At 39.8% G+C, this 25,775-nt stretch overlaps 1 protein-coding gene across 2 annotated transcripts in view; it reads right to left on the bottom strand.

Annotated features, from left to right (window-relative positions):
- Positions 1-24,212, bottom strand: part of PPM1E (protein phosphatase, Mg2+/Mn2+ dependent 1E) — a 103,375-nt gene extending 79,163 nt beyond the window's left edge. The window contains exon 1 of one of the 2 annotated variants that reach the window (XM_065573240.1): positions 23,792-24,212. Coding sequence is in view for 1 of the 2 variants with exons in the window: in XM_005298758.4 (XP_005298815.2) it covers positions 23,792-24,081 (290 nt within the window). In the remaining variant the exon portion in view is untranslated. The remainder of the gene's footprint in view (positions 1-23,791) is intronic. The other variant, XM_005298758.4, reaches the window with a different exon arrangement.
- Positions 24,213-25,775: the final 1,563 nt, after the last annotated feature.

Here is a 25,775-nt window from a genome sequence, read left to right as displayed (position 1 = left end):
CCTTGGTGCAATGGGCCGTTGTCAGTGTGCACAACAGCTTAGAATGGGTTCTCGTTAATCCCCTATATGTCAAACTTCAGCACTGAGAGTGACCCTTCCTAGACACATGGTGAGATCAAGAACAATGTGAGATTTATTACTTTCAGGAACTAATCTAGCTCATAAATTTGAGCTATGTTCACATGATTCTGATCAGATAACCACAAATTTTCTTAAAGCAGTAGCTTAAGACCAAAAGCAAAGAAACCTAGGGTGAACACACTTTGTATAGAATGAGCCACATTAAATGCTCCTTTTTCATCTGCATCTCTTGGATAGGAGTGAAACAGGAAGTGGTGAACTACCTGAGTGAACACTTTGAATGATTAAGATCAAGGACAAATAATGCATTCAAATTATCAGCTCAACCTTTTCAGAAACATGCATTCTTTTACTGAAACTTAACAGCAAAGCAATGGTTGACTGCTTATCAGAAAGATAGGTGTCTTGTACATACACTTCAACTGTTATTTGTTAATTCAATAAATCAGCTCCACCGATCCCTCCAGTAGAACCATTCGTTCATCTATTAGGATCTGCAAGTATTCAAAGAAGTTTTAAAATAAGAAAATAAGCTACCCCTTTACGCAGATTAATATTTAGCCACAGGCATAATAATAAATCTCAAGTTCCAGTTAGTGACAACTCTAAACCTTATGACAACAGTAATGCTTGTTTTAAATAAAGTATAAACGTGCCTGTTCTACAAATCCAAATACCGTCCCACTGAAATTTTGGAAGGAAAAAATGCTTTGATAGTAAACTGTTTAAGAGCTTGGGAGGAAATTGGGCAAATAGAATGACCATGGTAAAGTATTACTGCACTGAGCCTGATAGTAAAAGCTGCCAACAAAATTTTCAAGAGAAACCTTATATTACTCTGATCATTAATAAAGCACTAACATTTTGTCATCAAAATGATTCAAGATCAATCTTTGATAAAACAGTAACATATTTCACATGCAGCTAGTTCAGATGCTCATAAAGCAGTTTGTTATCTCACATTTCCAAAGATATGAAGACAGTCAGGATTTATATAATTATCATTATTAGAAGCCGGACACTAGGTAGTTGAATAACTACACTGGCCCTGTTTGGTACCGCTATCATAGGCTTTTCTCTTTCTGATAATATGTAAGCCAAGACAGTTGGCACTCTATCAAGAATTCCAGACTTGGAAGGATTATAGATAAAGGCATACATTGACAGTTAAATGGAGCTGGAATCCTCTGCCAGAGAAAGCTAAGTAGTATGTATTCTTTGATAAGTATTATCAGAACCACAGTCTCTGACATGAATTCTTTTACAATGCAACTATTAGTCATATGCTATGGACCTCCTACTATATATTGCGAAACTCTTTTCCTGCCGCCCCCAGATGAAATATACACACTATGTATTATACTCTAGATCCAAAAGAAGTGATGGAGCAATGGGGGTGGGAAGTTGTTATAAAAGCATTCTGAGATCTAGAATGCTTAATCTGGTGAGCATTAAGATGAAAATCTGTCTGGTGGCTTTGTGCCAAGGGAATGAGGTTATGCAGTTCACGGCAAATAGTTTTTTCTTCATGTTAACTTGGTTTATAATTAAGCAGTAATCCCTAAAATATCTCTGCAAACAAGAGCTTTGTCTCCTTAAGCTACAGACTGCAACAAAAAGGGAACCGCTACTACTAGAAGATTGAATTATACATTTAAAATTGAGAGTGATTTCCCCTTACAATACTCAGCTATAAATTGTGTTGATCAAGACAAAAAGCAGTTAGGCACTCTTATTAAGAGTTAGGAAGTCTTATGTGTGGCGATATCACGTGTGGCTCAACCCCCATCCTATTGCATTGATCTAATCGCCTATTTCAAGCAGCAGTATTTGAGACCTGTGTGTGCTTACTAAGCGGGTGGCTTAATGTTTATTTCAGAAAACATACTCCCGGGAGGCACTGATTCAAATGCTGGTAGATTCAATTCTGCCATTCATCCTTGCAAGGTAGAAAAACAGAGTTCTAAACAATTTACTATGTGTGTGGGCATTTCAGATGAGTCCTTTGAAAATGAGTTTCTATGTGGTCATTATCGATCACAGGGCATTTTTTCTAATGGTAACAGTTTTCCCCAGTATCCTCCGCCTCAGAGTCCCTTCCACACCCCACACGATGTTTAGATTTTTATAATGTGGTTATTGGGAGGGTGGGATGGGAAGATCACATTCAGTATGAAAGGGGCTCAGACGACTATGTCTTGTCTCTGGGCCAGAAAACCATGTGGTCAAATTCCACAGCAAGACTTGATTATTTACAAATCCTTAACTAGTTGAGTATTGCATAGTTAGTGGTCCCATCTCTGGAGTCTCTTCTGCCCATTTCTGATATAATTTGGTAATAGAACACAAGTAAAAGGATTATTGTATTTGTAATGAAGATCTCAGATAAAACAGTTCTCAAATTTCATTAAGAACCTCTATGTTATTATAGCGTATTACATTACCACCTGCCAAAGCTCAGTGGGTGGTCTCTAAAGACCTATGCAGTCAGGAATCCCAGATTCCTACAATCCTGTCATGACTGTCTATATCCACTGTTTCCAATTTCCCTTCTTTTGCAGACAGCTGCTTTGAAAAATAATTCCCATGTTAGCTGTCACATTAAGATTTTGGGTCCCAGCCTCTCTGCTGCAGTTTTGAATCCTGATCTAACCTGCCTATCAGGTCCACTAACAGAACACGACCACAGTCCACAGCACCTGTCTCTTGAGATTGACTTGACACCAGCTAATGAAAATGAATTTGTAATTTTCATACTTAATTCTGATCAATAAGGCTGGAATCAAAGAAGAGGTTACTCATCTGGTTCAGTAACTGGAGTTCTTCAAGATGTATGTCCCTATGAGTGCTCCCCGCACATACACTCCAGACATCCTCATGCTCTGTACCAAGGATATATACAGCTGCATGGGCAAATTGCACGAAGTTCCTTCTCTACCCCAAAGTCCCATGAGATGAAATTCTGAAGCAGAAGGGAAGTAGGGTGAGTAGGGGAGCACCCATAGGGACACATCTTGAAGAACTCCATACCCCGCACAAGGTAACTTCTCTTTCTTCTTCAAGTAGTGTTCCTATGAGTCCTCCACTTCAGGTGATTTCCAGAAAAAGGAGGGGGATTTGTTAAGACAGAACTGCACTGCCAACCGCAGCATCTATTCCAGAAGCGTGAACCAAGGCCCAATGCTTGGAGAAGGTATGTACTAAGGTCCAGGATGCAGCTCTGCAAATTTCAGTAACTGTCCTGAAGGTCAAGGGCCACAAACCAATCCCTGAAATCTAAGGATGGAATTATACCTGTGAGAGTCACCATCCTAAATTTCTGTGATCTCACAAAGATGTTTAGAAGTCTTCTATTAGAAACTAATATCAGTTTCCATCCCCTGTTCTTTTTGCGGATCATAAAATATTTGGAATAGAATCCCTTAATCTTGTGCTGGATGGAACCATTTCTATGACCCCTATGCATAAAAAAGAAATGACTTCCTGTCTCAACAAAATATCATGAGATGAGTCTCTGAAAGGGACAGGAAAGAGGGGGCATGGAGGATGGAGGTGAAATGAATGGAATAACCTGATGTTATGGCCTCAATAAACCATTTGTCTGACATCATCTACTCCACAGTCTTCAAAGGGAGAGAGGTGTGTGGGACGATACAGCTGAAGACTCACAAGGTGGGAATGTTCTGGACCCTCAGCTAAACCGTCAAAATCGACAGCAGAATTAAAAGGACAGCTGGGTCATGGTAGCAATTATGGTAGGTGTTCTTACATTCTGGAATTTCAGACTCCTCTTAGGGGGTTCAGAAGGCCTATGATAAGTATAGAATTAAACCAGACAAGCTTTCTGTACCCTTTATGACTGGACATTTTCTTTTGTTGCAGGTGCATATATCCTGAGGGACCTGATAGTGGTCCTGGAATCTCTCAAAGTATGTAGACATTCATTGGTGGACTCAGAGGAGAGTTCAAGTCCATCAAAAGGAAGGTCTTTGATGGTGATTTGGACCTCCCCCAGGAAACCGAGACAGCTATATAGCCAGGATGACTGGTAGAGATGGAGGGGGCTGTAGTCTTGGCTGCAACTCGGGAGGGAGTACAAAAATACTGGTCAAGCTGCAGTACTTGAAAATGCTATCCAGCTGGACTTTATTCATGTTGTGAGAGAAACACTAAGAGCACAGACAAATTGGACTTTGAAGCTTAAAAGATGTTACTATTCTGAAAACCTGGATTTATAACACCCAGTTTAAGTGTGAGACATAATTCCCTCCCACTTAAACCCTTACATAAAGAGCTGAATGAGCTTTAATTATGGCACAAGTAAATTTAATGCATTCACTGAAAAACCAAAAGGAATAGACAACTAATTTTTTTTATACTAAAGCAGAAAAAAACAAGAGGAAAGGATTCCTCCAGTGTTCATTGATCTCGACTGTCCAAAATTTAATAGGAACCTGATCAGGCTATTAGGTTCCACAGCATCCTACTCAGACATTTAAAAGCAGGCCATTACAGAAGAAGCTAGTAGGTTACAGACTAGAGGAGCAAGTCCTCTAATAATTTATTTTATAACATTTTTACTAATCTGATGTTTCACAAAAACTGGTTTTGTTAATTTATTTGAAGCACTGTAGGTACTGTCAGATTTATTTTCTCACTTCTAATGCCTTTATTCTGAGCGTGTTAAGGGGTGCTCTCTGTATTATGTGTAGCAAGTTAAAGGAAACACCCCCATTTGAGAATGTCTCTGTTATTAAAGATTTTACTACTGTCTTTCCTTAAAGCTCTGTTTTTCCATGCCTAATTTGTGGAATTTCAAATACTTTGTCTGTACTCAGAGGAATACCTGGAACAGCAAAGTGACAACTGAGTTACTTGTACAAATTAAAGGACAGAATTTGGATATCAAAAATGAAGGACTCAACCATCAAAAAGGTTCTGGAAGATCCATCATCTTTGTCTATAAGATATTTTAACTCTGCTTTTATGAATTTTTTGTACCTTGGCTACTCATCTCACGCTAAGTGCCTCCTAGTGCTGGCGTGCTGTTCCTTTCTCACACTCCACCCCTGCTCTCTTGACAGTACTTCCCACAGCAAAAATGAGGTGGGACAGTTATTGAGTTTGTCCATACAAAGCAGCCAGAGTACAGCAGTGGGACCCTACGACCCACTCAGTGCCAACTTGCAAAGAGTTCACATCTATCAGGCTTGGACAAACTGACAACAGTTAGCACACTGTTTTCATAGTATTTATCCAAAAAGGGTTGCGTGAGGTGTCTAATAAAAGATTAAGCATTGTAAGCCAACACAATGGAAGGCTGTTTTGCGTATGGAGTCAACACAAGGATGTGAAAACAACTTGGACCCAGAACACCAGGAAAGGAATCATGGGGCTATCCTGACTCTGGGGATAAAATAATGAGTTTTGGGAAATAAGGAGATGCAAAAGGACATTTTGTTATCCATCACTGAGGGAGCAAAAAGGACAGTGCTTTTTTAATTCATGAAAGGTGGATCCCAGCCACATTGGTGACACATTAGTAATGCTGGGAGATTGCTTAGGTGAGAAACTACTTTAGGCAAGGATTTTAGCCTGTTAAAGTTAAGTTTAGACTTAAGAAGTGTGTTATACTTTTTTGTTTGACGTGTAACCATTTCTGTCCATTATCCTTACTCAATATCCCTTAAATCTTTATCTTTGATAATAAACTTATGATTGTTTTCACTATAACTATATCTCAGTGCTATGATGTTATAACGGACCTGAACCTGAGTTGTACCAGTCAAGTTGTGTATACTATTCCCTTGGGGACAACAAATCTGTGAGTGTCCAGTGGCTAGGGCTGAATACTAAAGGGGAACGCTTTCAGAGGGGCTGGAGGGCTGATGTACACCTATTACCTGCAAGGTAAAATAAGGGCTGGCCCAGCCCTGAGGAGATTGTTTGGGTAGCTAACAGACAGGTTGTGCCAGGGAGCTGACATCCAGTTAAGCACAAGCAAGTCTTTCTCTCTCATTGAGGTAGGGCGGTAACAAGATGACTCTCAGTCTTGGGCATCTGAGAAGCTGCCAGAATCAGGAGCGTCGCTATTTTTATGATCTCATATTCACAAGGTATCTTTCAACTCAAAAGATCTCAAAGCACCATATAGACTACATTTTATACATAGGGATCACTTCTCGTCTGATTAGCTACTCTTACTGCTTGTGTATGAACATGGCAGCCATTCTGTGCCAGCAACGTCTACTCAACATTTTTTAGAAGGGGAAGTATAGAATAACTTATTCAACTGAAACTGCTAGGGAAAGTTTAGGTACGCAAAATATGACTGCCTGAGTTGAACTTTGGTCAGTAAGCCTTTTCTGAAACTGAAGATTTATGCTTACCCTTGTGAAGAGTGCCATGAGTTTTAATTATTTCAAATTACATGGATTGTGGTTTTAGGTTTCATCTGAAAGACAGCCTAGCAGCATGCTAAAGCACTGGCTTAGTTATGACCCAAAGGATACAGTGCCATCTACTGAATCACCAACCACTTTTAAGTGAAGCCTTTCACACCTGGCTTTACTTAACAGAAATCGACACAGAAATTCTGGCCTCACTGAAGTCAGTGGGAGTTTCGCCATTGACTTTAGTGGGGCCAGATTTTGTTTGTTGCCAGCTTTCATGATTTTGTCATGAGTCTAACTATATCTGATGTTTTACTTAGAGACCCTTTCCTTGAGACAAGTGAATACCTGAGATTCTCCGTTTTCATTTAAAGAAAGTAAGATTCTAGTTCACACGATTAAGGAGTAAAGCTTGAAAATGTGATAACAGTACACCCTGCAGGCTCAAAAACTAGAAGACAAATAAGAAGAACCAGGAGTTTATTATATTTTTAAAAACTGCATAATTCTAAGTCAATCTCATGATATTTGGTGGGCTGACACGGTTTTTTACATTCAAGGCTGGCAATACTACTTTACTTTTTATTCTACATATTCCTCTCCAAATTATGTAGTAGCAAAGTCATACGAGACCCACAAACCAGACAAGGCTATCAATTCTAGATTTTTAGTTTTGGACTACAGCATAAAGTTACTACAGAAGTATTTAGAGTTCACAGCAAAAGCTATTTCTGTAATGTAAAATCTCAACAATGTCTTTATAGTGGCAATTTGCTTTAACACTTTGCTCTTTTATCTGTTATTGAAACTTCACATAACCTGAGTAGTATAATTACTAAAAGATGATTAAAACAAACAAAATTTACCTGAGTTACCATTTTAATTCTATTCCTGAACATCTGTTATCCTTACAAGGACTTTAGTAAAATCTGCTAATTTCTGTCTGTCTTCCCACAAAACAGAAATTAACTTGACTGTTCCTAGTTTCTTATCAGTTCTTCAATCTTTAGCCAAAATATTCATTATCTCAAAGTCAATATAAACTCTCAGCTTTTCATCTATTGGGGATTACCATTCATGTCTTGATGTTCTAAACCTTCTCTATTTCTAATTTGTTTAGGATCTCATCTTTTACCACCTTTCTCCATTTATTCAGGATTCAGTAAGGTCTTTGACCTTACAGGGAGTAACTGACCCTGTACCTATTAGCTGAGTAAGTATGTTTCTCTAACTATACAGCTGTTTAAACTGATGTTGATGCATTTTCTTCCTCAATGTGTCTTTTGGATTTTTTTTCTTAAGTCATTCTTTATTTGATCTTAAATTTACTCAGGCCTGCTGCCCTGTTTTATGCACTTGGCCTGCCTTATTCACATAACAGAAAAGTAAAACCAGCTATTCTGCTTCCTCCAGTACTGAAAATGGGAACAAAAGCATGGTAATGAATTAATGTACTGCTGCAGCCTAAGAGTTTGAATCACAGAACATGCTAGTTTATTCCCTGACTGGCAAGTAGCACATTTATGTATAATATTAAATTTCTAGATCCTGCATTCCTTACTCACACAAAACTTTGACTTTGGTTGGGTGTGCAAAGAATGCAGAACACAGCCATATGTGGTCTTTTCTACATTAGCATTTTACTTAAACTTACCCAGAATTGTAGTTATGCTGGTGGTGGCAATAATGGGAGAGCTAATTTAGACAGACCTCTGCAATCACTTTTTCATCATGTTGCCTATATCAGCTCTAAATCATATTACATGATATAGGGATTAAAACATTAACAGCCACCATACATTAGTGTTTTCATTGGTGGAGCTGCGGGAAATTTAAAGAAAAATAAGTGTTGATTTAACTTGTGAGTTATAGTACAGTTACATACTTTAATAGTCAGTTTAGGTAGGTGTATTTTCCTACGTATTAAATTAAGATACTGTTTCTGGTAGAACAACATATCCTACTGTTTTGCTATCCTTTCCTGTCTTGACTCCTTCATTAGAACAATTTTACAGTTCTAAAGAACTATATTTCTCTAACAGTTTTATCAGTTTCCTCATGTCTAATCAGTTCCTCAATTCTAGAACTTTCCAGGCTTAAATTCTCACATACTGCAAGACTCTGACTTGAACTACAAAACACATTGTGAAACCATCAGGATAACTCACACACATATTGTTTTATCTGTGCTATTGGGTACATATGGTGCATGTATTTACATGTACATATACTTCTAATTATTATTTCCCATAAGTGATCTTATTGATAATTACCTAATTTTAACAAGCTTGGTTTCCATCCTCTTCAGCCTATAAAAATGCAGCTTCATATTCCCATTTTAATAGGAACCTTTTAGAAAATAGCTAATTCTGCACATCCAGATAACAACTGATTTAGCACCTTTTGGAGGATGTCTTGTCTATGTGCTAGCTGGGCATGGACATGACAAAATTACATTGCTCCTGTTTATACCACTGACAAGCCTTGTTTGCGCTTTTATTGCTAGCAAGGCATTTGGGACATACTGTTCACACTATCTGTGCCAGAGGGTAATCTGCCAAAGCTGTTGCTCTCCTCCAAGTCCAAGGACTGTGTACTTTGACTGAGGCCTATAAGTGTTCTAAACAGTGGTTCTCAACCAGGGGTAGCCCTGAAGGTACTCAGAGGTCTTCCAGGGGGTACATCAACTAATCTAGATATTTGTCTAATTTTACAGCAGGCTACATAAAAAGAACTAGCAAAGTCAGTACAAACTAAAATTTCATACAGACAATGACTTGTTTATACTGCTCTATATACTATACTCTGAAATGTAAGTACAATATTTATATTCCAATTGATTTTTTATAAGTATATAGTAAAGATAAGAAAATAAGCATTTTTTCAGTAATAGTGTTCTGTGAACCTTTTGTATTTTTATGTCTGATTTTGTAAGCAAGTAGTTTTTAAGTGAAGTGAAAGTTGAGAGTACACAAGACAAATCAGATTCCTGAAAGGGGTAGAGTAGTCTGGAAAGGTTGAGAGTCACTGTTCTAAAATAATTTGAATGAACAGTTCTAATCTACTGAAGTTCTTGATTTCTGGTTTAATCTATCTGTTGAGAAGTCCTTCCAGGAAGCATTCAACAATTCTTGATTTTGGTTACCTGGACAGTGCAGCAGGCACAAACTTTTCCCAGTGGGAAACAAAGGAACACATTTGTAGGGTGGGAAAAAAAGAATGATGGTTGTAATCTGTTTCTCATCGTTCCCCAGTAGCTTGCAGTGCAGCATAAAGAGCCCCTCTGAACAGAACCCTGACAGTGGCTAGAGTGCATCAATAGGGAGATAAAAGGGATAGGGAAATATCAGAGCTATATGTGACCCAAAAGTAATATGATGATGGGGAAATGAACCCAGAGATCTTGCCTCAGCCTAGTAACAGGTCAAAGAATAGTAGCTACAGTAGGACAGAACCAACATTTGATGCCTGGAGTGAGTCTACTATGAAAGAATTAGAAAAGGTTAGCTTCCAGAAATCTCTACACATTTCCTATGTCCATTATACTGTCAGGCAGGCAACCACTCCATGAAGGTAGGAGGGAAGGAAAACAGGCAATCTCCTTTTTGCGACTCTGTGGAACTTAAAGGTTTGGAACCTCTACCATTTGTTGGTACTTTGGGGATTTTACTGTATTAGTGAACACTATGGGTGCCATATTTTTATCTAAAGTTGTGGCATTATCCTATTCTTTCTTCCCCTTTCTACTTTTTTAATCCTAACTCTTCTTGGTAGCTTATTTTTATATTTAAAAACAGTGGCTTTGAATGCTGAACACTGCTTCATTAATGCATTCATCTTCCTTTCTGTGAATCCTCAACAGATGTTTTTCTGTGATATCTACCTCTGAAAGCAATTCTCTTGATTTTTAAACACACTGTATAATCTTAAACTTTGGTAGACAAAGCCAAACTCTTAACTTCAGGGAATCCTAGTGGCTGATTTATTTGCAAATGCATTTGTCCAATATCAACTTAGATTTCATACTGAATATAACAGAAACAAGGAGCAGCACTATCCAGTGAATAATTTCAAGTGCACAATGGAGTAAATATTTAGTTACAAAAAGTACACATTCTAGGAAGGGGATATGAACTGAGGGGGAGGCTCTTTATTTTTGTTTTTGTTTTAAACAGAATTATTGCTACCAGTGCCCCATATTCCAGCCTGCTTCCTTGGCAAGGAAAAATAGGTTTGTTTCTAGAAAGACGACAACATTTGTCACCTGCATGTTCTGAACTGTGTATTCCATTCTGAAGGAGTACATTTCAAAAACAGTATACAAATTTTGTGATGAAGGGGTTGCTAGGTCAAGCCTTCAGGTCCACAAATAAATAAAAAAGGCTTCACAAGCCATTGCCTGTGCCCAAATCTATGTATGCACTGGTATAGTATCTCCAAAGTAACTGCAGTATTTGAAATAATGGAGTTTCTAGGTGTCAGATGACACTGCTTTTCATTTCACTGGGTGCTTTTTTGACTAATGTATGCTTGACTTCCCACTATCCTCCAAGGTCATAAATAAAAGGATGACACACAAAGAGAAAAAGTATTTTTTTGTGAAACCTAAAACACACAAAATATATGCTCAGTACTTAAAGTATTTGCAGGAAAGAGATCCAACAATTTAATAAAACCATAGAACTGAAAAAAATATATAAATATTTAACTTTTCCCCTGGCAAATTTTGCTACTTAATGGCTTTTTGCAAGTGTGCGCTCCCGATTTAATTTCTTGTGCCATTCTGTAGTAAATAGGATGACACCATATTCAGACATTTTGCATTACCAAACAGAACAGAATTGGAAATGGAAATGTTGTAAGTAAGGAAAAGATCAGCTTGGAATCCAAAACAAAAAAATAAAAAAAGACTCTAAATGAGAGGTAAGGGATGAATTTAACATCTTCTCTATAACATATCTTCAGCTATGAACACATTCATAACTACCGGTAGTAACATGCTGTCCAATGCCACAGTAGCAGTGTAGAGGTGGGAACTACAGTAGAACCTCAGAGTTACAAACTCTGGTCAACCACACACCTCCTTTTGAACCAGAAATACACAATCAGCAGAGACAAAAAAAAAAAAAAAAAAAAAAAAAAAAAAGCAAATACAGTACAATATTGTGTTAAACGTAAACTACTAAAAAAAATAAAGGAAAAGCACCTTTTTCCTTTTGCATAGTAAAGTTTCAAAGCTGTATTAAGTCAATGTTCAGTTGTAAACTTTTGAAAGAACCATGTTTTGTTCAGAGTTACGAACATTTCAGAGTTACAAACAACCTCCATTCCTGAGATGCTTGTAACTCTGAAGTTCTACTGTATGTTGCTGCATCAGTTTTCTGAAGATAATAATTTAAAGTTATAGATAGTTTCAAATACATTTTATACAAAACCAGGTCTTAAAGAAAATCTGTACAAAAACTTACACACTGAGTCTGAGAGAGACCAGGTGGAGAGAGACCAGAAGAGCTCTGTATAGCTCAAAAGCATACACCAACAGTAAATGGCGCCAATAAAAGATATTACCTCACCTACCTTGTGTCTCTCATATCCTGAGACCAACAAGGCAACAAAAATATTGAAAGGATATCGAATCTGCTCATTTTGATTATTAATAAGAAAACATTTAACTGATAAATCAGACAATTAAAATAAATGAATTCTGTGCTAAATTTTCAATAATATTTAGGTGACATGCAAAGAACAAATCAGAAATGTGTTCTGTGTTTATGCATACTACTGTATAATGCTGGTATCCCATCATTTAGAAAGCGTCTTTTAATTCCTTATTTGGACTTCTCCCCTCCCCCACAATACAGAGGTGGGTTTTATTGTTGGAAAGTATTTTAGGACATTCAATAATCCTTTAGAGATCAATACCTAATCCACAGAAAACAGTTTTCTCTCTAATCCCAGGAGATAGATTTAGAACTCAATTTGTTGTTTGCTCTGTGTGTTTTCTATTTGATTCCTTTACTAAAAAAGGCAACATATGTCAGCACAGCTATCAGTGTGGAATGCCTGTTTTACAGGATTTAAGATTAAATGCATGTGATCTGAAAATACTTCATTTTGTGAGGGACTATACCGTTCATACCAATATCCAAAATTGTTATTCTAAAACTAACATACAATTAATTAACAAGATCTTAAATATTTTAAGTGATCATTTGGGTCATTTGTAATCAGCGAAACTGAAGAAAGGTTAGCACCAATGAGAAAAGCTTAAACAATTTCAAGTTTATTCTCCAATGAACAATGCACCGGGGAAGAGGATCAGATTAGTAAATGCAGGTTCAGTTCTCCTTTTCAACCAGCTAGCCTGATGGTACACTCTGGGCCAAATTCTCTCCTAAATTACACCTTTTCTTCTCCACAGATTTCAATGGAAGTTGCACAGGTGTTCAGTAACTTTGGGTAAAATATGAACTTCTGTGCAGATGGTAAAGAGTTACAGAATTATCTTTATTGGAGCATACACAGTCCAAATGGGGGGGAAGGGGGGAGTTTAAGGGAAGATAAGAGAATGACTGGGTTTTCTTTGTGCCAATGTTCATTATGTAGTCAGGCAGAAAAATACAAGGTTGCTCCTTCTCGCCCAAGAAAGGTCCCAATGCGACAGTAGGTGTCTCAACTTTACTTCAGTCCTCCAGAACCTGGACAAACCATAAGTTTAGCTCCTTTCTGGCAAACCACATCTCAAGTGAATACTACTTCTATTTGTCCCCACTCCTCCTTTGTCTCTCATTGAGGCACCTCCTAATATATGGAAATATACCTATCTTGTAGAGCTGGAAGGGACCCTGATAGGTCATCAAGTCCAGCCTCCTGCCTTCACTAGCAGGACCAAGGACTGATTTTGTCCCAGATCCCTAAGTGGCCCCCTCAAGGACTGAACTCACAACACTGGGTTTAGCAGGCCAATGCTCAAACCACTGAGCTATCCCTCCCCCATGTACTGGTAGCACAGCTTAATGTTTTTCTGCTTTCTGAAACTTTAAAATAGTTTTCCATAGGAGTCCACAGGATTTCTGCACTGTAACAGTATCCACCAAACATCCTGTGTTCCAAATGAAGCTTGAGATGATGGACCCTCCTTGTAAAATCTGTTGTAAATATCTCTAAGCTTCCCAAATTTTATGATTTAACAACATACTTTTGGAAAAACATTAACAATTAAACTCACCTTGTAATGGCTAGGTCTGTTTAGTTATTCTCTCTCTGAGCAATGGATTACAATTAAATAAAATATTTAGCTGAACTGTTCAGGAATGTGGGCTAGGACAACTCAAGTGAAAAATCCACTACTCCATAAATAGAAGCCATGTCTACTCAGAACATACCAGTATGTCTCTATCAATCTTTAGATAAGTAGAACTCTTGACTCCTCTCCTTTGGCCAATGTACAGGCTTTATTGTAACACTTGGATATCTCATGCTCAACAGAAGAAAGTAACAGTAGTAAAAAGATTGCTTATATTGTAAGCTCTTTGGGGATGGAACCATGTTTTGGCATATGTTCATTCAGTTGCTAGCCCAATGAAGCCCTGATCCCTGATTGGGGCCCTTAGGCACTACTGCAATAGGAAGACAAAAGGTTAATGGTAGCTATAGTTCAATAATAATATTTAATATTCTGATGATATACTGTGCTTCCTAGGCACAGGATGTAGGGTTTGAACTTTTACGTTTTAGATAGAGAAACAATGGGCTCGTTCCTGCTCCCATTAAAGACAATGACAATATTTCTAAAGATTTCAGTGGGAGAGAATTGAACAAAAAGTTTGGAATTAGGAAAAAGTTACATAAAATTTGTTGCATTTCCAAATAATTTTGTATGAAATGAACATCAGTTCCTACTTTCTCCCTAATTTTCAGGTCACCTAAAAGGTTTTAAAAATCATAAGCAAAATTTCTCTTAAAAAAAAAAAACAAATGAGAATTAAAGTATTTTAATAAGGTTGTATTAACATTATTATCCAATTATAAAACTGGTAAGGACTAAAGATCTTCGATCCCAAACCAATAAGTAATGCAACAGTAACTTCTTCCATGCCAATATGATACACTTGGATGGGTTAATTATAGTCTCCTACTACTTCCTCTCTAGAGAAATAGAGAATAAGAAAGAAGTGTAACTATTAATTAAATACCAGAGTAGATCACTTTCTGGCCATTTATCCCTTCAGGTTGGGGCAGTAGGGGAAGAAAATCCATTCTGGAGCTGAGCTCTTATAAAGCACACAGTACAATATTAATAAAACTATAGTTAAGGATCACCTGCCGCTCTCTTTTTTTAAGGGGTTGGTTTGTACCTCAGTAAGAAACTCTTAGCCTGAGGGGACAGCAGAGCCCCTAGGGAATTAGCTAGGGAATTAAGATGCCAACTTTTATTCTGATATGTTGCTTTTCTTTTTAGTTAACACATCATTTTGGAAATACAAAGCCTATACAAGCTGGTGTTCTCAAATGAGATGAAAAGTTCCAATTCTTTACTGTAAATTACACAGCAAGAGAAGTTGAACTTGCATCAAATTTGGGTAATTAATTTATTGGACTGTTCCTAAAAGAAAAAAGGCCAACAAAAATACTGCAAAGATTATGCTATATGGGGACTGGATCTTAATATTCCTGTTTTTATTTGTGGAGGGCTGACCATTAATGTATCCAATCTATAGCACACTTCCCTTCCTGTAATAAAATCTGCTAGAAAAAGACAAGTCTAAGTGCTTCCCAGTTCAGACTTGCCTAGACACAAGCAAGCTTTTCCTATGATCAGAGGGATAACAGCAGGCAAAGTATACCAGCCAGCTTTTCAATCCTGCCAGACCACTGGATATCTAGAAGCTTTCCATGCAAAGTTCAGAACTGATGAGCAGTGCCAGAGCTTGAAAACCTTGGGTTGTTCAGTCATTAGTTGCCTGCAGCTACGTTTTCCATTCAGTATAAACATGAACAGAGCTAATACCGCAATCTAGTTAACGTCTTCAATTTCAATATTAATTACTGAAGTACCCAAGGGCAGCTATTTTCCTTACCATTTCTAATTTATGACTCTGGTGTTTACTTCTCTACAAAATGCCTTATTAGAACTGGGTGTATTTTTTTCTTCCTAACGAAGTAAAAAAGGCATAACTGAAATATTTTTGTACAGTTAGCTTGCAGTCTGCATTCATTTTATAGGATCACTGAATATCTTGTAATGTTAAAGCCACTAAAATATTTGTATAGTAATATTTCAGTTAAACAATAACCAGAGGCACACTACTACATTATAGTTGATGGCAACAATGAGGTATATTTTAGTAATGTGTCATGGATTACTAACTTGTAAGCAGACATATACTGTATACTGTCCTGGGACACATGTTCTTTTTATAACCACTCACATTACATAATCATGATAAAATTGCATAAGACAGTCTGTAACATGGCTCAAAGAGCATCAGATGTTTTAGAACCCTAATTCCATATCATCCAATTTTTAACATTTTTTTTCTGGACAGCTACAATATCACAAAGGAGAAAAAAAAAACAAAGTAAAACACAGAGGAAAAAGTGACATAGAAAGGCAAGGATAATTTCTCAGTGACAGCAGAAAAAGGAGACATTGGCAATACCATTTTTCCTACATACTACAGCCGCTTTTCCTTTTAGTGCAATCATGTGAGCAGTTTGGCAGAAAAACAGTAAGAAGACAAGCACACTCCAACAACAGAACAGACAGTCATTACAATACCTATTAAAAGCGCTCTGGAGGTTTAGCTGGAGGGTCAAGAAAAAATTACCTAAAATCCCTCCTCAGAATTACAACTGAATCCTTCTATGCATATGTGGGGAAGTACTTTCAGCACTGAAGAGGGCAAATATAATCAGGACTTTTAAAGTAAAAATATTCTGGCCAAACAAGTGTTTTATGCACAAAGCTGGAAGCACAAACCCTTTGGAGGACTTATTTCTAATGAACAGTAATAATCATTAGTAATAATACAATGCACTTTTATTGAGCTTCTCAGGTGAAAGGCTCTAAGTCGGGGTGGCCAACCTGTAGCTCTGGAGCCACATGCGACTCTTCAAAAGTTATCTCATAGAATAGAATATCAGGGTTGGAAGGGACCTCAGGAGGTCATCTAGTCCAACCCCCTGCTCAAAGCAGGACCAGTCCCCAGACAGATTTTTGCCCCAGATCCCTAAATGGCCCCCTCAAGGATTGAACTCACAACCCTGGGTTTAGCAGGCCAATACTCAAACCACTGAGCATTACCTCTTGGTAACTCCTCTTAGTGTTAATGATATTCATGTGAGACTTGAAAGGAGACGATAGTGCTTGCTATAGGATTAATTCTTCTGTCAGTACACATTCAAAATCCCATTAACTTCAATGGGAGTAACAGGAGTTAGACACCTACCAGATACGTCATATCATGATTCTTCCATCACAAGATGCATAAGGTTCACTCCCTAGGTTTGCTGTATTATCAGAAGCCTTCAGTAGAGTAATAGGCTTATAATCAATTTGTGACCATGCTCTGTTTTTTATGGGTGATATTATCAAAAGCACCGAAGTCACTTAGCAGCAAAAGTCCCATTGTACCTTGAGAGTAAATAGGACTTCTGCTCCTAATTCACTTTGGCACTTTTGAAAATTCCATCCCATATCACTAAGTCCTTACAAAATGAAAGTTTATCTTTCCAATACTTAACTCACTTTGAGCTGATGTTCCTTTTTGTTAAAATATATCTCATTTTAATTAAATTAGAACAAATCTTCTTACAAAAAAATTTCACATTTTTATAAAAAGGAAAGAGGAAAGGTTTGATTTGGAGATATGTTGGTAGCAACCTAGAAAAACTCTCATTTTACAGGGCAAACCCCCTCATCCCCCGTGTACAAATTTAAGGAATGTGGACATTTGGGGTTTTAATGAGAAAACTCAGCCCAAATTTCAAGATCAATGAAATACAATACAGTACCCTCTGTGTCATGTGGCCATTAGAAGGCTTTTCTGTGTTGTAGCTCCCTGTATGAAAATGATTTGATACAGATATGCCAAAACTACAGAGGTTGCATTCACTAATATTGCCTAAATGTTAAGCAGAAATCTTCCTAACCTCTTTTTTAAAAAGTAAACATAACTTTCTACAATCCTTATATGCATGCTTCATTAGCATTGTTTTGAAAATTATAATCATCACTGTAAATACAACCTATTTGCAAATTATAATAATTTTCAAAATAAATTAATAAATTGTGCCCACAACACTTATTGTCAAACCTAAGGACAAAGTTTCATTAGGAGATAAAATTAACCTCTCATAAAAGAGAAGCAACAGTTCTCAATTAATGAGAACACTGAAGTTGCAGTTTCCTCCCAGTTCTTCCGTCTGAGACACTGTGATTTCGCTCCAAGAAAGAGCAGGAAGTTCTGGTATTAAAATCATGTAGATCTCAGGGTATCCCGTAGAGGCCAAAGCTATGTGCATAAGGTCCTAGTCCTCCACACCAGTTCAGGGGCCTCACTGTTGCTCCCCCATGACTCCCTGTCATTGTTCCAAATCCAACCATTCTGACAGGGTTTTTCTTGGCAGTAGTTGTCCCCCACAACTCTCCTTAAAAGTCAATTCCTGAGCCTGAAAGGGGCTCTAATCAAGAGTCGATACAGCCACAAGCCCCCAATGTATCACACTCATCCAACAGTGCAGTAAACTGAGGGAAATTAAGTAACAACCAAGGTTATAAAGCAAATTGGTGGCAGAGCTGGAAACAAAATCCAAAATGGTGTTGACTGTCAGTCTCTAATTCTACAATCAATAGACAATTCCCAACACAGACGTAATTGATATCCACAGAATCCATTTACTGTCAGCACATGCAAACATCATCATCATTTCTATTCTAAAACCAGGCAAAGGATTAAACAAGCCACCCCTTAAAAAGGGACAGTGTTCCTTTTGTCAATCTTTTTGCTGAACGAGATGGGTAAGTACTATAGTTGTATTTCCTACTACATTACCTGTATTCAAACACTTTATTGCAAATGGATGGAGGCTTTTTATATCATCAATAGAACCTATAGTATAGAACAGGAAGCCATAAAACAGAGGAAAATATCTTAGTGAACCACAAACATCTGAACAACGTGAAATGCTGAAATATCTACAAGCTTGCCATGTTGTAACTATCTAGGATGATTACAATAGATATAAGGATAATAAAATATTGGTTAATATCACAGCAGACAGAAAATAAATCAACATCTGCCCTCTACAGCAAGGGGTGTGTGTGAACCTTTATTTATTTAAGAGATAGCTGGAGATCACCCCTTCCCATGGGCGTACATTTTCAAAATGGCTGCTTTGAATTTTATTTTCAAAACAGACAGTTGGATGTAAACTAATATTAATCTATAGAATGTATTTTTCTGTGTACCGAGTAAGATCCAAAATCATTAAAACTGAAATGTTTAAAATGTCTGTTAAATGGTAAATGTTTATGCTGTTTGTTTACAGTTCACATTCACTCAGTCCAACTTGAACAATTAAAAACAGCTAAGTCAAACTGACTTTCTAGTTCTTAGAGCACTAACCTCATGCTGCAATGTCTTGGTTGCAAATATTGCATAATAGTATTTACTTTTGGACAAATAAATTGCACTCTCTTAATTAAATGTTTCTGTTGATCTTAGGTTGTCTAAAACCTTGTTTTTGTCAATCCTAAACTTGGGGTCTAAACTGTCCCACAGTATCCCTTTAATGTTCACTAGCCACATTTATACTTTTATCTTCTGCAAAGGAAAGTAAAGAGATAATGCTTACATGTTTCCCTTTTCAAAATAGAAATTGCAAGGAACATTCTGTGTTCCTCAAAATCACTGTTTGGTCATTGTCACTTTGAAGTTAAATGGGGCCTAAAATTTAGATTTTGTAAAAACATGCTTTTACAGAAGTTGAGACTAGATAAATTCTTCTATATTTTAATTCCTATAAAACTACTGTTTTTTAAACAAATTTTAAAAACAGAACATTGCACCATTAAGAACTTGAAATAGAATATAAACAGAAGTGAAAGTGACTACCAAGATTATTATTGTCCAAGCTGAGAGAAATGCAAAAGCACACAGTGACAGGTCAATTGGATTTTTTAAATTCTTTGACTTCGTAAGGCATAACAGCAACATTTGTTCTTTCCAAAGACAACATATGACTTTTAAACAGACAGCATCCCTTTGTCTGTTAGAAAACCAATCCTTCACTTACTGCTGTTTGTAGTTCCTTATTCAAGAATCACACTAGTATTTTGTATTTAAAGTTTGACACAGGAAGTTTTAGAAGGGCATGGGTTAGGGTTAGGGACCTTTGCCTTCGACTTCAACGGGCACAGGATCAGGTCCTAGAGTCTGTTGCTCATTCTTCTCTCTTCACCCCACCCCTCTACCCACTTTACAAATATCCATTTGTTTGCTTTTATAGTACATACTTTCTGTTGTTTTCGTGGTTTGTGCAGCTTTTCAAGTGCTTTGGGAGGAAATGGCTTTATAAATATGTGTTCTGTATTTTAATTAGTATTAAGATAGTGAACGTTAATTTTTTTCCTATACACAACTTATCGTACATCTAATTTTAACCACTCTTTCTATTAAAAACTTCCAGAAAAGGTCAGACTTAAGACCTGATCCTGCTCCCACTGAAATCAGCTGGACTGTTGCCATTGATTTCAGTGAGAGGAGTGGGATCTTAATGTTTACTATTTGTTCCTATGCAGAAACTTTTCAAAATACACATTTTACACAATCAGCAAGCAGTTACACAACAGAATATGAAAATGGATGAAGACTTTTAAAGCCACCATTCCAATGCATGCTCCAAAAGAGTGACTCCTATTAGCTTCTCTCCCTCTTGGACCTTATCTTCTACTGCTCAGTTTGATGTGCATCATTCAGAAAGTGAATAGTACAGATATAAAGATTACATAGATCTAATTTTCCAAATATATGGTGTGTTTAGAAAGAAACCGTGAACTGGAAATTTCAAGAGGAAATGTAAGGGTAGGAAACAGCAGAAAATCGAAACAGGAGCTCTTCTGAGGCTGAGCTACATAGTAAGGTAAAATTGCTATACTTTGTCATCACAGGACGCATGATCTCATTTCTGAGCCATGCCCTCTCTAATTAAAAAAAGAACAAAGTAGGATGCTTGAAATAACTGAAAAACAGCTGTTGAATTTTGCCCAGTAGTGGGTCTTGACTGCATATTATGCAAGCCAGTCATTTAACTACTACAGAGTTATAGTCACAGAAAATATGCCTTGACAACATATACTTCCTTGCCAGTGAGACAGCAGTAAAACATCACTTCATTTTTATTTTCACATTGAGTTTAAGACCATCATAACCATTTGTGCCTGTGAGTAACTTTACTCAAGTGAGTATAGCTACTCATCTCTGTAAGCAACTGCAGAATTGAGCCCTTAGCTTGCAAGTGGAAATCATTCCACTTTGGTTTGTTGTTTTATATATATGTGCTTGTTTAAAAGAATATTTGGGGTTCTTTTGCTAAGAAACTAAAAATGTGCAACCTATATCTGAAGACCATTTAGTATTACTTGCCCTTACTTCATATGCCATCATCACTTAAGAAAAAGCTATTTCAGTCATTTTAGTGCTCAATATTTAATGTAATCACATTGGGCTTGAGTGAATACTTTGAGAAATTGCTTTTATATGTATTTTAAATGCTAGCTTACATAGCTGGATATACAACAGCTATAAATCTACAGTTATGATTGCATAATCTAATACAGAAATTCCATTTGCAAAAATTGGAGGTTTAACAATTACAACTGTGAGTAACACCTCTTCAGACAGAGGACTATTGCAATAACATAGTCCCTGTACTCCCTCGGTTTTGAGGCAGATGCTGTCTTCTGCTTCATGAAACAGGTAGCTAGAAGGAGATTTTGCGTTGCCATCACCAGAAACAAAACTACACCTATAAAGCAGTTCATTCTGAAGCCCATAAAGAGATATACATAAAGGTGAAAAATCAGCAAAAGATCAGTGCAGGATCGAGAGATCCCTTCAGAATGTTTTTGCTTAATACTCTTGTCTGCTGAGTCTGAAAAGAGAGACATACAAATTGTGCTGTAGAGCCCAATTCTTTGAGCACTGACTTAACTGAGGAATTCAAGTGTAGAGGGGCTTACAGAATTGGGCCCACAATAATTTGTTAAACTCTCTTTATTTCTACCAAAAGGCAAATAAATCACCTGTTCCTATTTCTCACATCCTACTGAGATTTACTTTTCCTTTTTTCCCCATGCACAAGTTTGGCTTTTAAAAAGGTATTTCCAAAATGAAGAGAGGACTTTTCACACCCTTTCTATCACCTTCTATGAATTTGCTGTGTGAATGGAAAAGCTTTGTCCTTTATGGTCCTCATTCTGCTGTCCCTGACATCCACAAATGCAGAAGGCAGATCAGAATTTAAGAGAAGCAGATTATATAGTTGTAAAACTTGCTTTTCTCTCTCTCTCTCCTTTTGTGTGTGTGCGCGCAATGGAGTAACACCTTTCATTACAATTATCAGCTCAATGTCAGAAAGCTCCCCAGCGTGCTGTGCATATTTTCACAGGTTCATTTGTCTCCTCCTATACCATCAGTTTTAAAAAGATTCTTTTTGAAAGAAACACCATTAACAACTATGCCTATTTCAAACCTACAAAGTCAAACACAATACACAGTACTGGTAACTGATCTTTAGGTTTCAGTCCACTGAGTTTTTCACACTGAGAATAGGGCTCATGTGCTTTCCCTTTACGGTCTATTCTTTTACAAAGCACAGATCTGGAAACTGCCTCTGCCCTGCATAGAACACAGTATATGTGGCTTTCCTAGTTCTCTGGCTGACAGTACAAATAGCCCCAAGATCACTAATAGCTTTCTCCTAGGGATTTCTCCTGATGTTGCCTCTTGCTCTGTAAATACATTGCCTTTTTCCCCCCCTTGCATTAGAAACTAACTTCTTGGCAGCTGATTCCACATTTACAAACCTTGTGTTGGGAACATTCCATTTCAAACCTCAAACAAGACGCCATGGCAGAATCCTTCCTGCTCTGGCACCGGATCATAAGATATTATCCCCTTACCCAAGGTGCTCTAGAGACTGATGCCCACGGCTTCAGCTAGCTCCCTGTCCCAGCATGATGGAAGGAAAGAGACAAAAGGAACGGGGGAGAGACAGACACAGAACAGGAAGAGCCAGCCAGGGGTCTCTCACTGCTGTCCTGTCCTAGGCATCTCCACACCAATAGTGGCCTGTCCCCAATCCCTTCCCCTGTGGAGCTCTGCCACTCAGCGCTCTCCCTGCCCCTCATTAGTCCCCCCTTTCCTACTCTCTATACCCCCAAAAGTGTCCCTTCCACGCCACGCCCATTTTGCCATGGTCCCACTGCCCCTTCCAGCCCCACCTGGTCTGCCCAGGTCCCCCTCAACCCCTGCCCAGTCTGCCCTGCCCCCCCCCGCAACTCCCCCAGACTCCCTCAGCCCGGTCTGCCTTGCCCCCCCCCCGCAACTCCCCCAGACCCTCTCAGCCCGGTCTGCCTTGCCCCCCCCCCGCAACTCCCCCAGACCCTCTCAGCCCGGTCTGCCCTGCCCCCCCCCCGCAACTCCCCCAGACTCCCTCAGCCCGGTCTGCCTTGCCCCCCCCCCCGCAACTCCCCCAGACCCCCTCAGCCCGGTCTGCCTTGCCCCCCCCGCAACTCCCCCAGACCCTCTCAGCCCGGTCTGCCCTGCCCCCCCCCCGCAACTCCCCCAGACCCTCTCAGCCCGGTCTGCCTTGCCCCCCCCCCGCAACTCCCCCAGACCCTCTCAGCCCGGTCTGCCCTGCCCCCCCCCCGCAACTCCCCCAGACTCCCTCAGCCCGGTCTGCCTTGCCCCCCCCCCCCGCAACTCCCCCAGACCCCCTCAGCCCGGTCTGCCTTGCCCCCCCCCCCGCAACTCCCCCAGACCCCCTCAGCCAGGTCTGCTCTGCCCCCCCCGCAACTCCCCCAGACCCCCCTCAGCCCGGTCTGCCTTGCCCCCCCGCAACTCCCCCAGACTCCCTCAGCCCGGTCTCCCTGCCCCCCCCCCCCGCAACTCCCCCAGACTCCCTCAGCCCGGTCTCCCTGCCCCCCCCCGCAACTCCCCCAGACTCCCTCAGCCCGGTCTGCTCTGCCCCCCCCCCCAACTCCCCCAGACCCCCTCAGCCCGGTCTGCTCTGCCCCCCAGCCCGGCACTCACTACTTGTAGAGCTGCTGCAGGCAGAGGTCCAGGCACTCTCCCTCCACCTCCTCCTCGATGATGTGCTCGGAGAGCGGCCGAGGCAGCGGCGGCAGCGGTGGCGGAGGGGTGGGGGGCTGGGGGTCCGCGGCGTCGCTCTCCTCCGCCTCCCCAGCGGCTGCCCCTTCCCCTTCTGCCCCGGCGGCGGGGGGCGAGGGGGCTGGCTCTGCCCCGAAGGGCCCTCGGAACTCGCCCAGGAAGAGCTCCAGGAAGCGGCGGTAGGTCTTCTCCTCAGAGCCGCCAGCGGCCATCGCTTCGCATGCCCGGCTGCCTGCCGGCGGATCAGCACTGAGCCCGCAGAGAGCTCCCTGCTCGCCCGCCGGCCGGCCAGCCTCCCTGCGCGCGCGCTCCCGAGCCGGCCCCGCGGGACCGCGCACGCTGCGGGGGCGGGGTGGGCAGCGGAGGGGGACTCGAGGCTCGCGCGCCGCGCGGGAAAGGCAGCTGGCCTCGAGGGAGCTGACAGAGAAAGCGCCCCACCGAGGGGAGGGAAGGAGAGACAGACTGACAGGGCAGAGAGAGCGAGACTGTACAAAGAGGAGCAAGCTGGTCCCTCCAGTGAAAAAAAGGGAAGGGGAGTAGGCAGAGAGACGGCCAACAAGCCCCCCCCCCCCAAACGCTGACAGAGCCCCAGAGACAGGGCTGGATACTCAGTCATGCCCATGCTGCCAGCCAAGCCGGCAGAGCTCCCACTTTCTCGCTACCATCCTGGCGCCAACGCTGCAAAGAGATGGATTAGAGGCAGACTCTGCTAGTGTACTGAACTGGTAAGTGCTCAGAGGTTTTTCCTAGCCCTGGCTGCAGGGCTGTGTGTGTGCCATGGGGGCCCAGAAGCGGGCCACCTGAAAAGAACCAGCTTAAAGCAATGGGGGGTGGGGATGACTTGTACCTCACTGACCTTGGGAGCAGCCTGTTTTTTCTCTCTCTGTTTTTGGGTTCCTGTGTGTGTTATAATTCGGAGAAATAAAATAGTATTGTGTTGCAACCTTCCATCAAGAGTATTTCTGTTTTTAATCTAACTTCTCTGTGTGTGTGCTGTGACCACAATAGAGACAAGCAAATTTCACAGTATTGTATTATAACTTCAACAGAAACTAGAGAACAAATTCCTAGTATGTAATCAGTTTTAGAATTTCTTATATGTCCATCACCATATATTCTAGTATCTTAGAGGTTACTGCACTAGCCTTTCACTTCTAGGCAATCAAGATAGTTAACAAAATTCTGTAAACATAGCAAAGCGCAACGCATTAACTTTTCAGTAATTAAAGGTGTAATTACCCATCTGAGCATACAATAGTTTTTGCTATGTACAGTCTCAAAGTTTTAATTAGCGTGATGGAAACATATAAAATTAATAGCCATTGGAAAGGCATTACAGCAGAAAATGACTCATCTGGAATCAGTCAATTGTTCCATGTGGCGCCATAGACTACTGCATAGTCAGAAATGGTCTGATTGATTTATGGGCCTAGTTTCTGGGCTGATCTAAAGCCTATTGAAGTCAATGGGAAGAGACCAATTAATTTAAACGAGCATTAGATCCAGCCTTCTGTGGAACAAAGGAATGTGGAAGTTTATGGAAACAATCACCAAATTTCATGCCTCACATTGGAATGGGTGATTTCAGGCAATCAGGTGCTCATCTTCTGAAGTATGATTTGACCAGCAGTTGTAGTTCTGATATTATTTTCAAGATTGATATATGAATGATGCTTCCACATTAGATGGTCTGGATAATGGGAATTCACAGTGGTCAAATATGTCACATAAAATATATCAGAGGGATAGCTGTGTTAGTCTGTATCCACAAAAACAACTAGGAGTCCAGTGGCACCTTTAAAGACTAAAAGATTTATTTGGGCATAAGCTTTCGTGGGTAAAACCCCCCACTTCAGATGCATGGAATGAAAATTACAGATGCAAGCATAAATATACTGACACATGA

The sequence above is a fragment of the Chrysemys picta genome, chromosome 19 (assembly GCF_011386835.1).
Source record: "Chrysemys picta bellii isolate R12L10 chromosome 19, ASM1138683v2, whole genome shotgun sequence".
In the NCBI taxonomy this organism is placed as follows: domain Eukaryota; kingdom Metazoa; phylum Chordata; order Testudines; family Emydidae; genus Chrysemys; species Chrysemys picta.
This window is presented reverse-complemented; position numbering and strand designations above follow the sequence as displayed.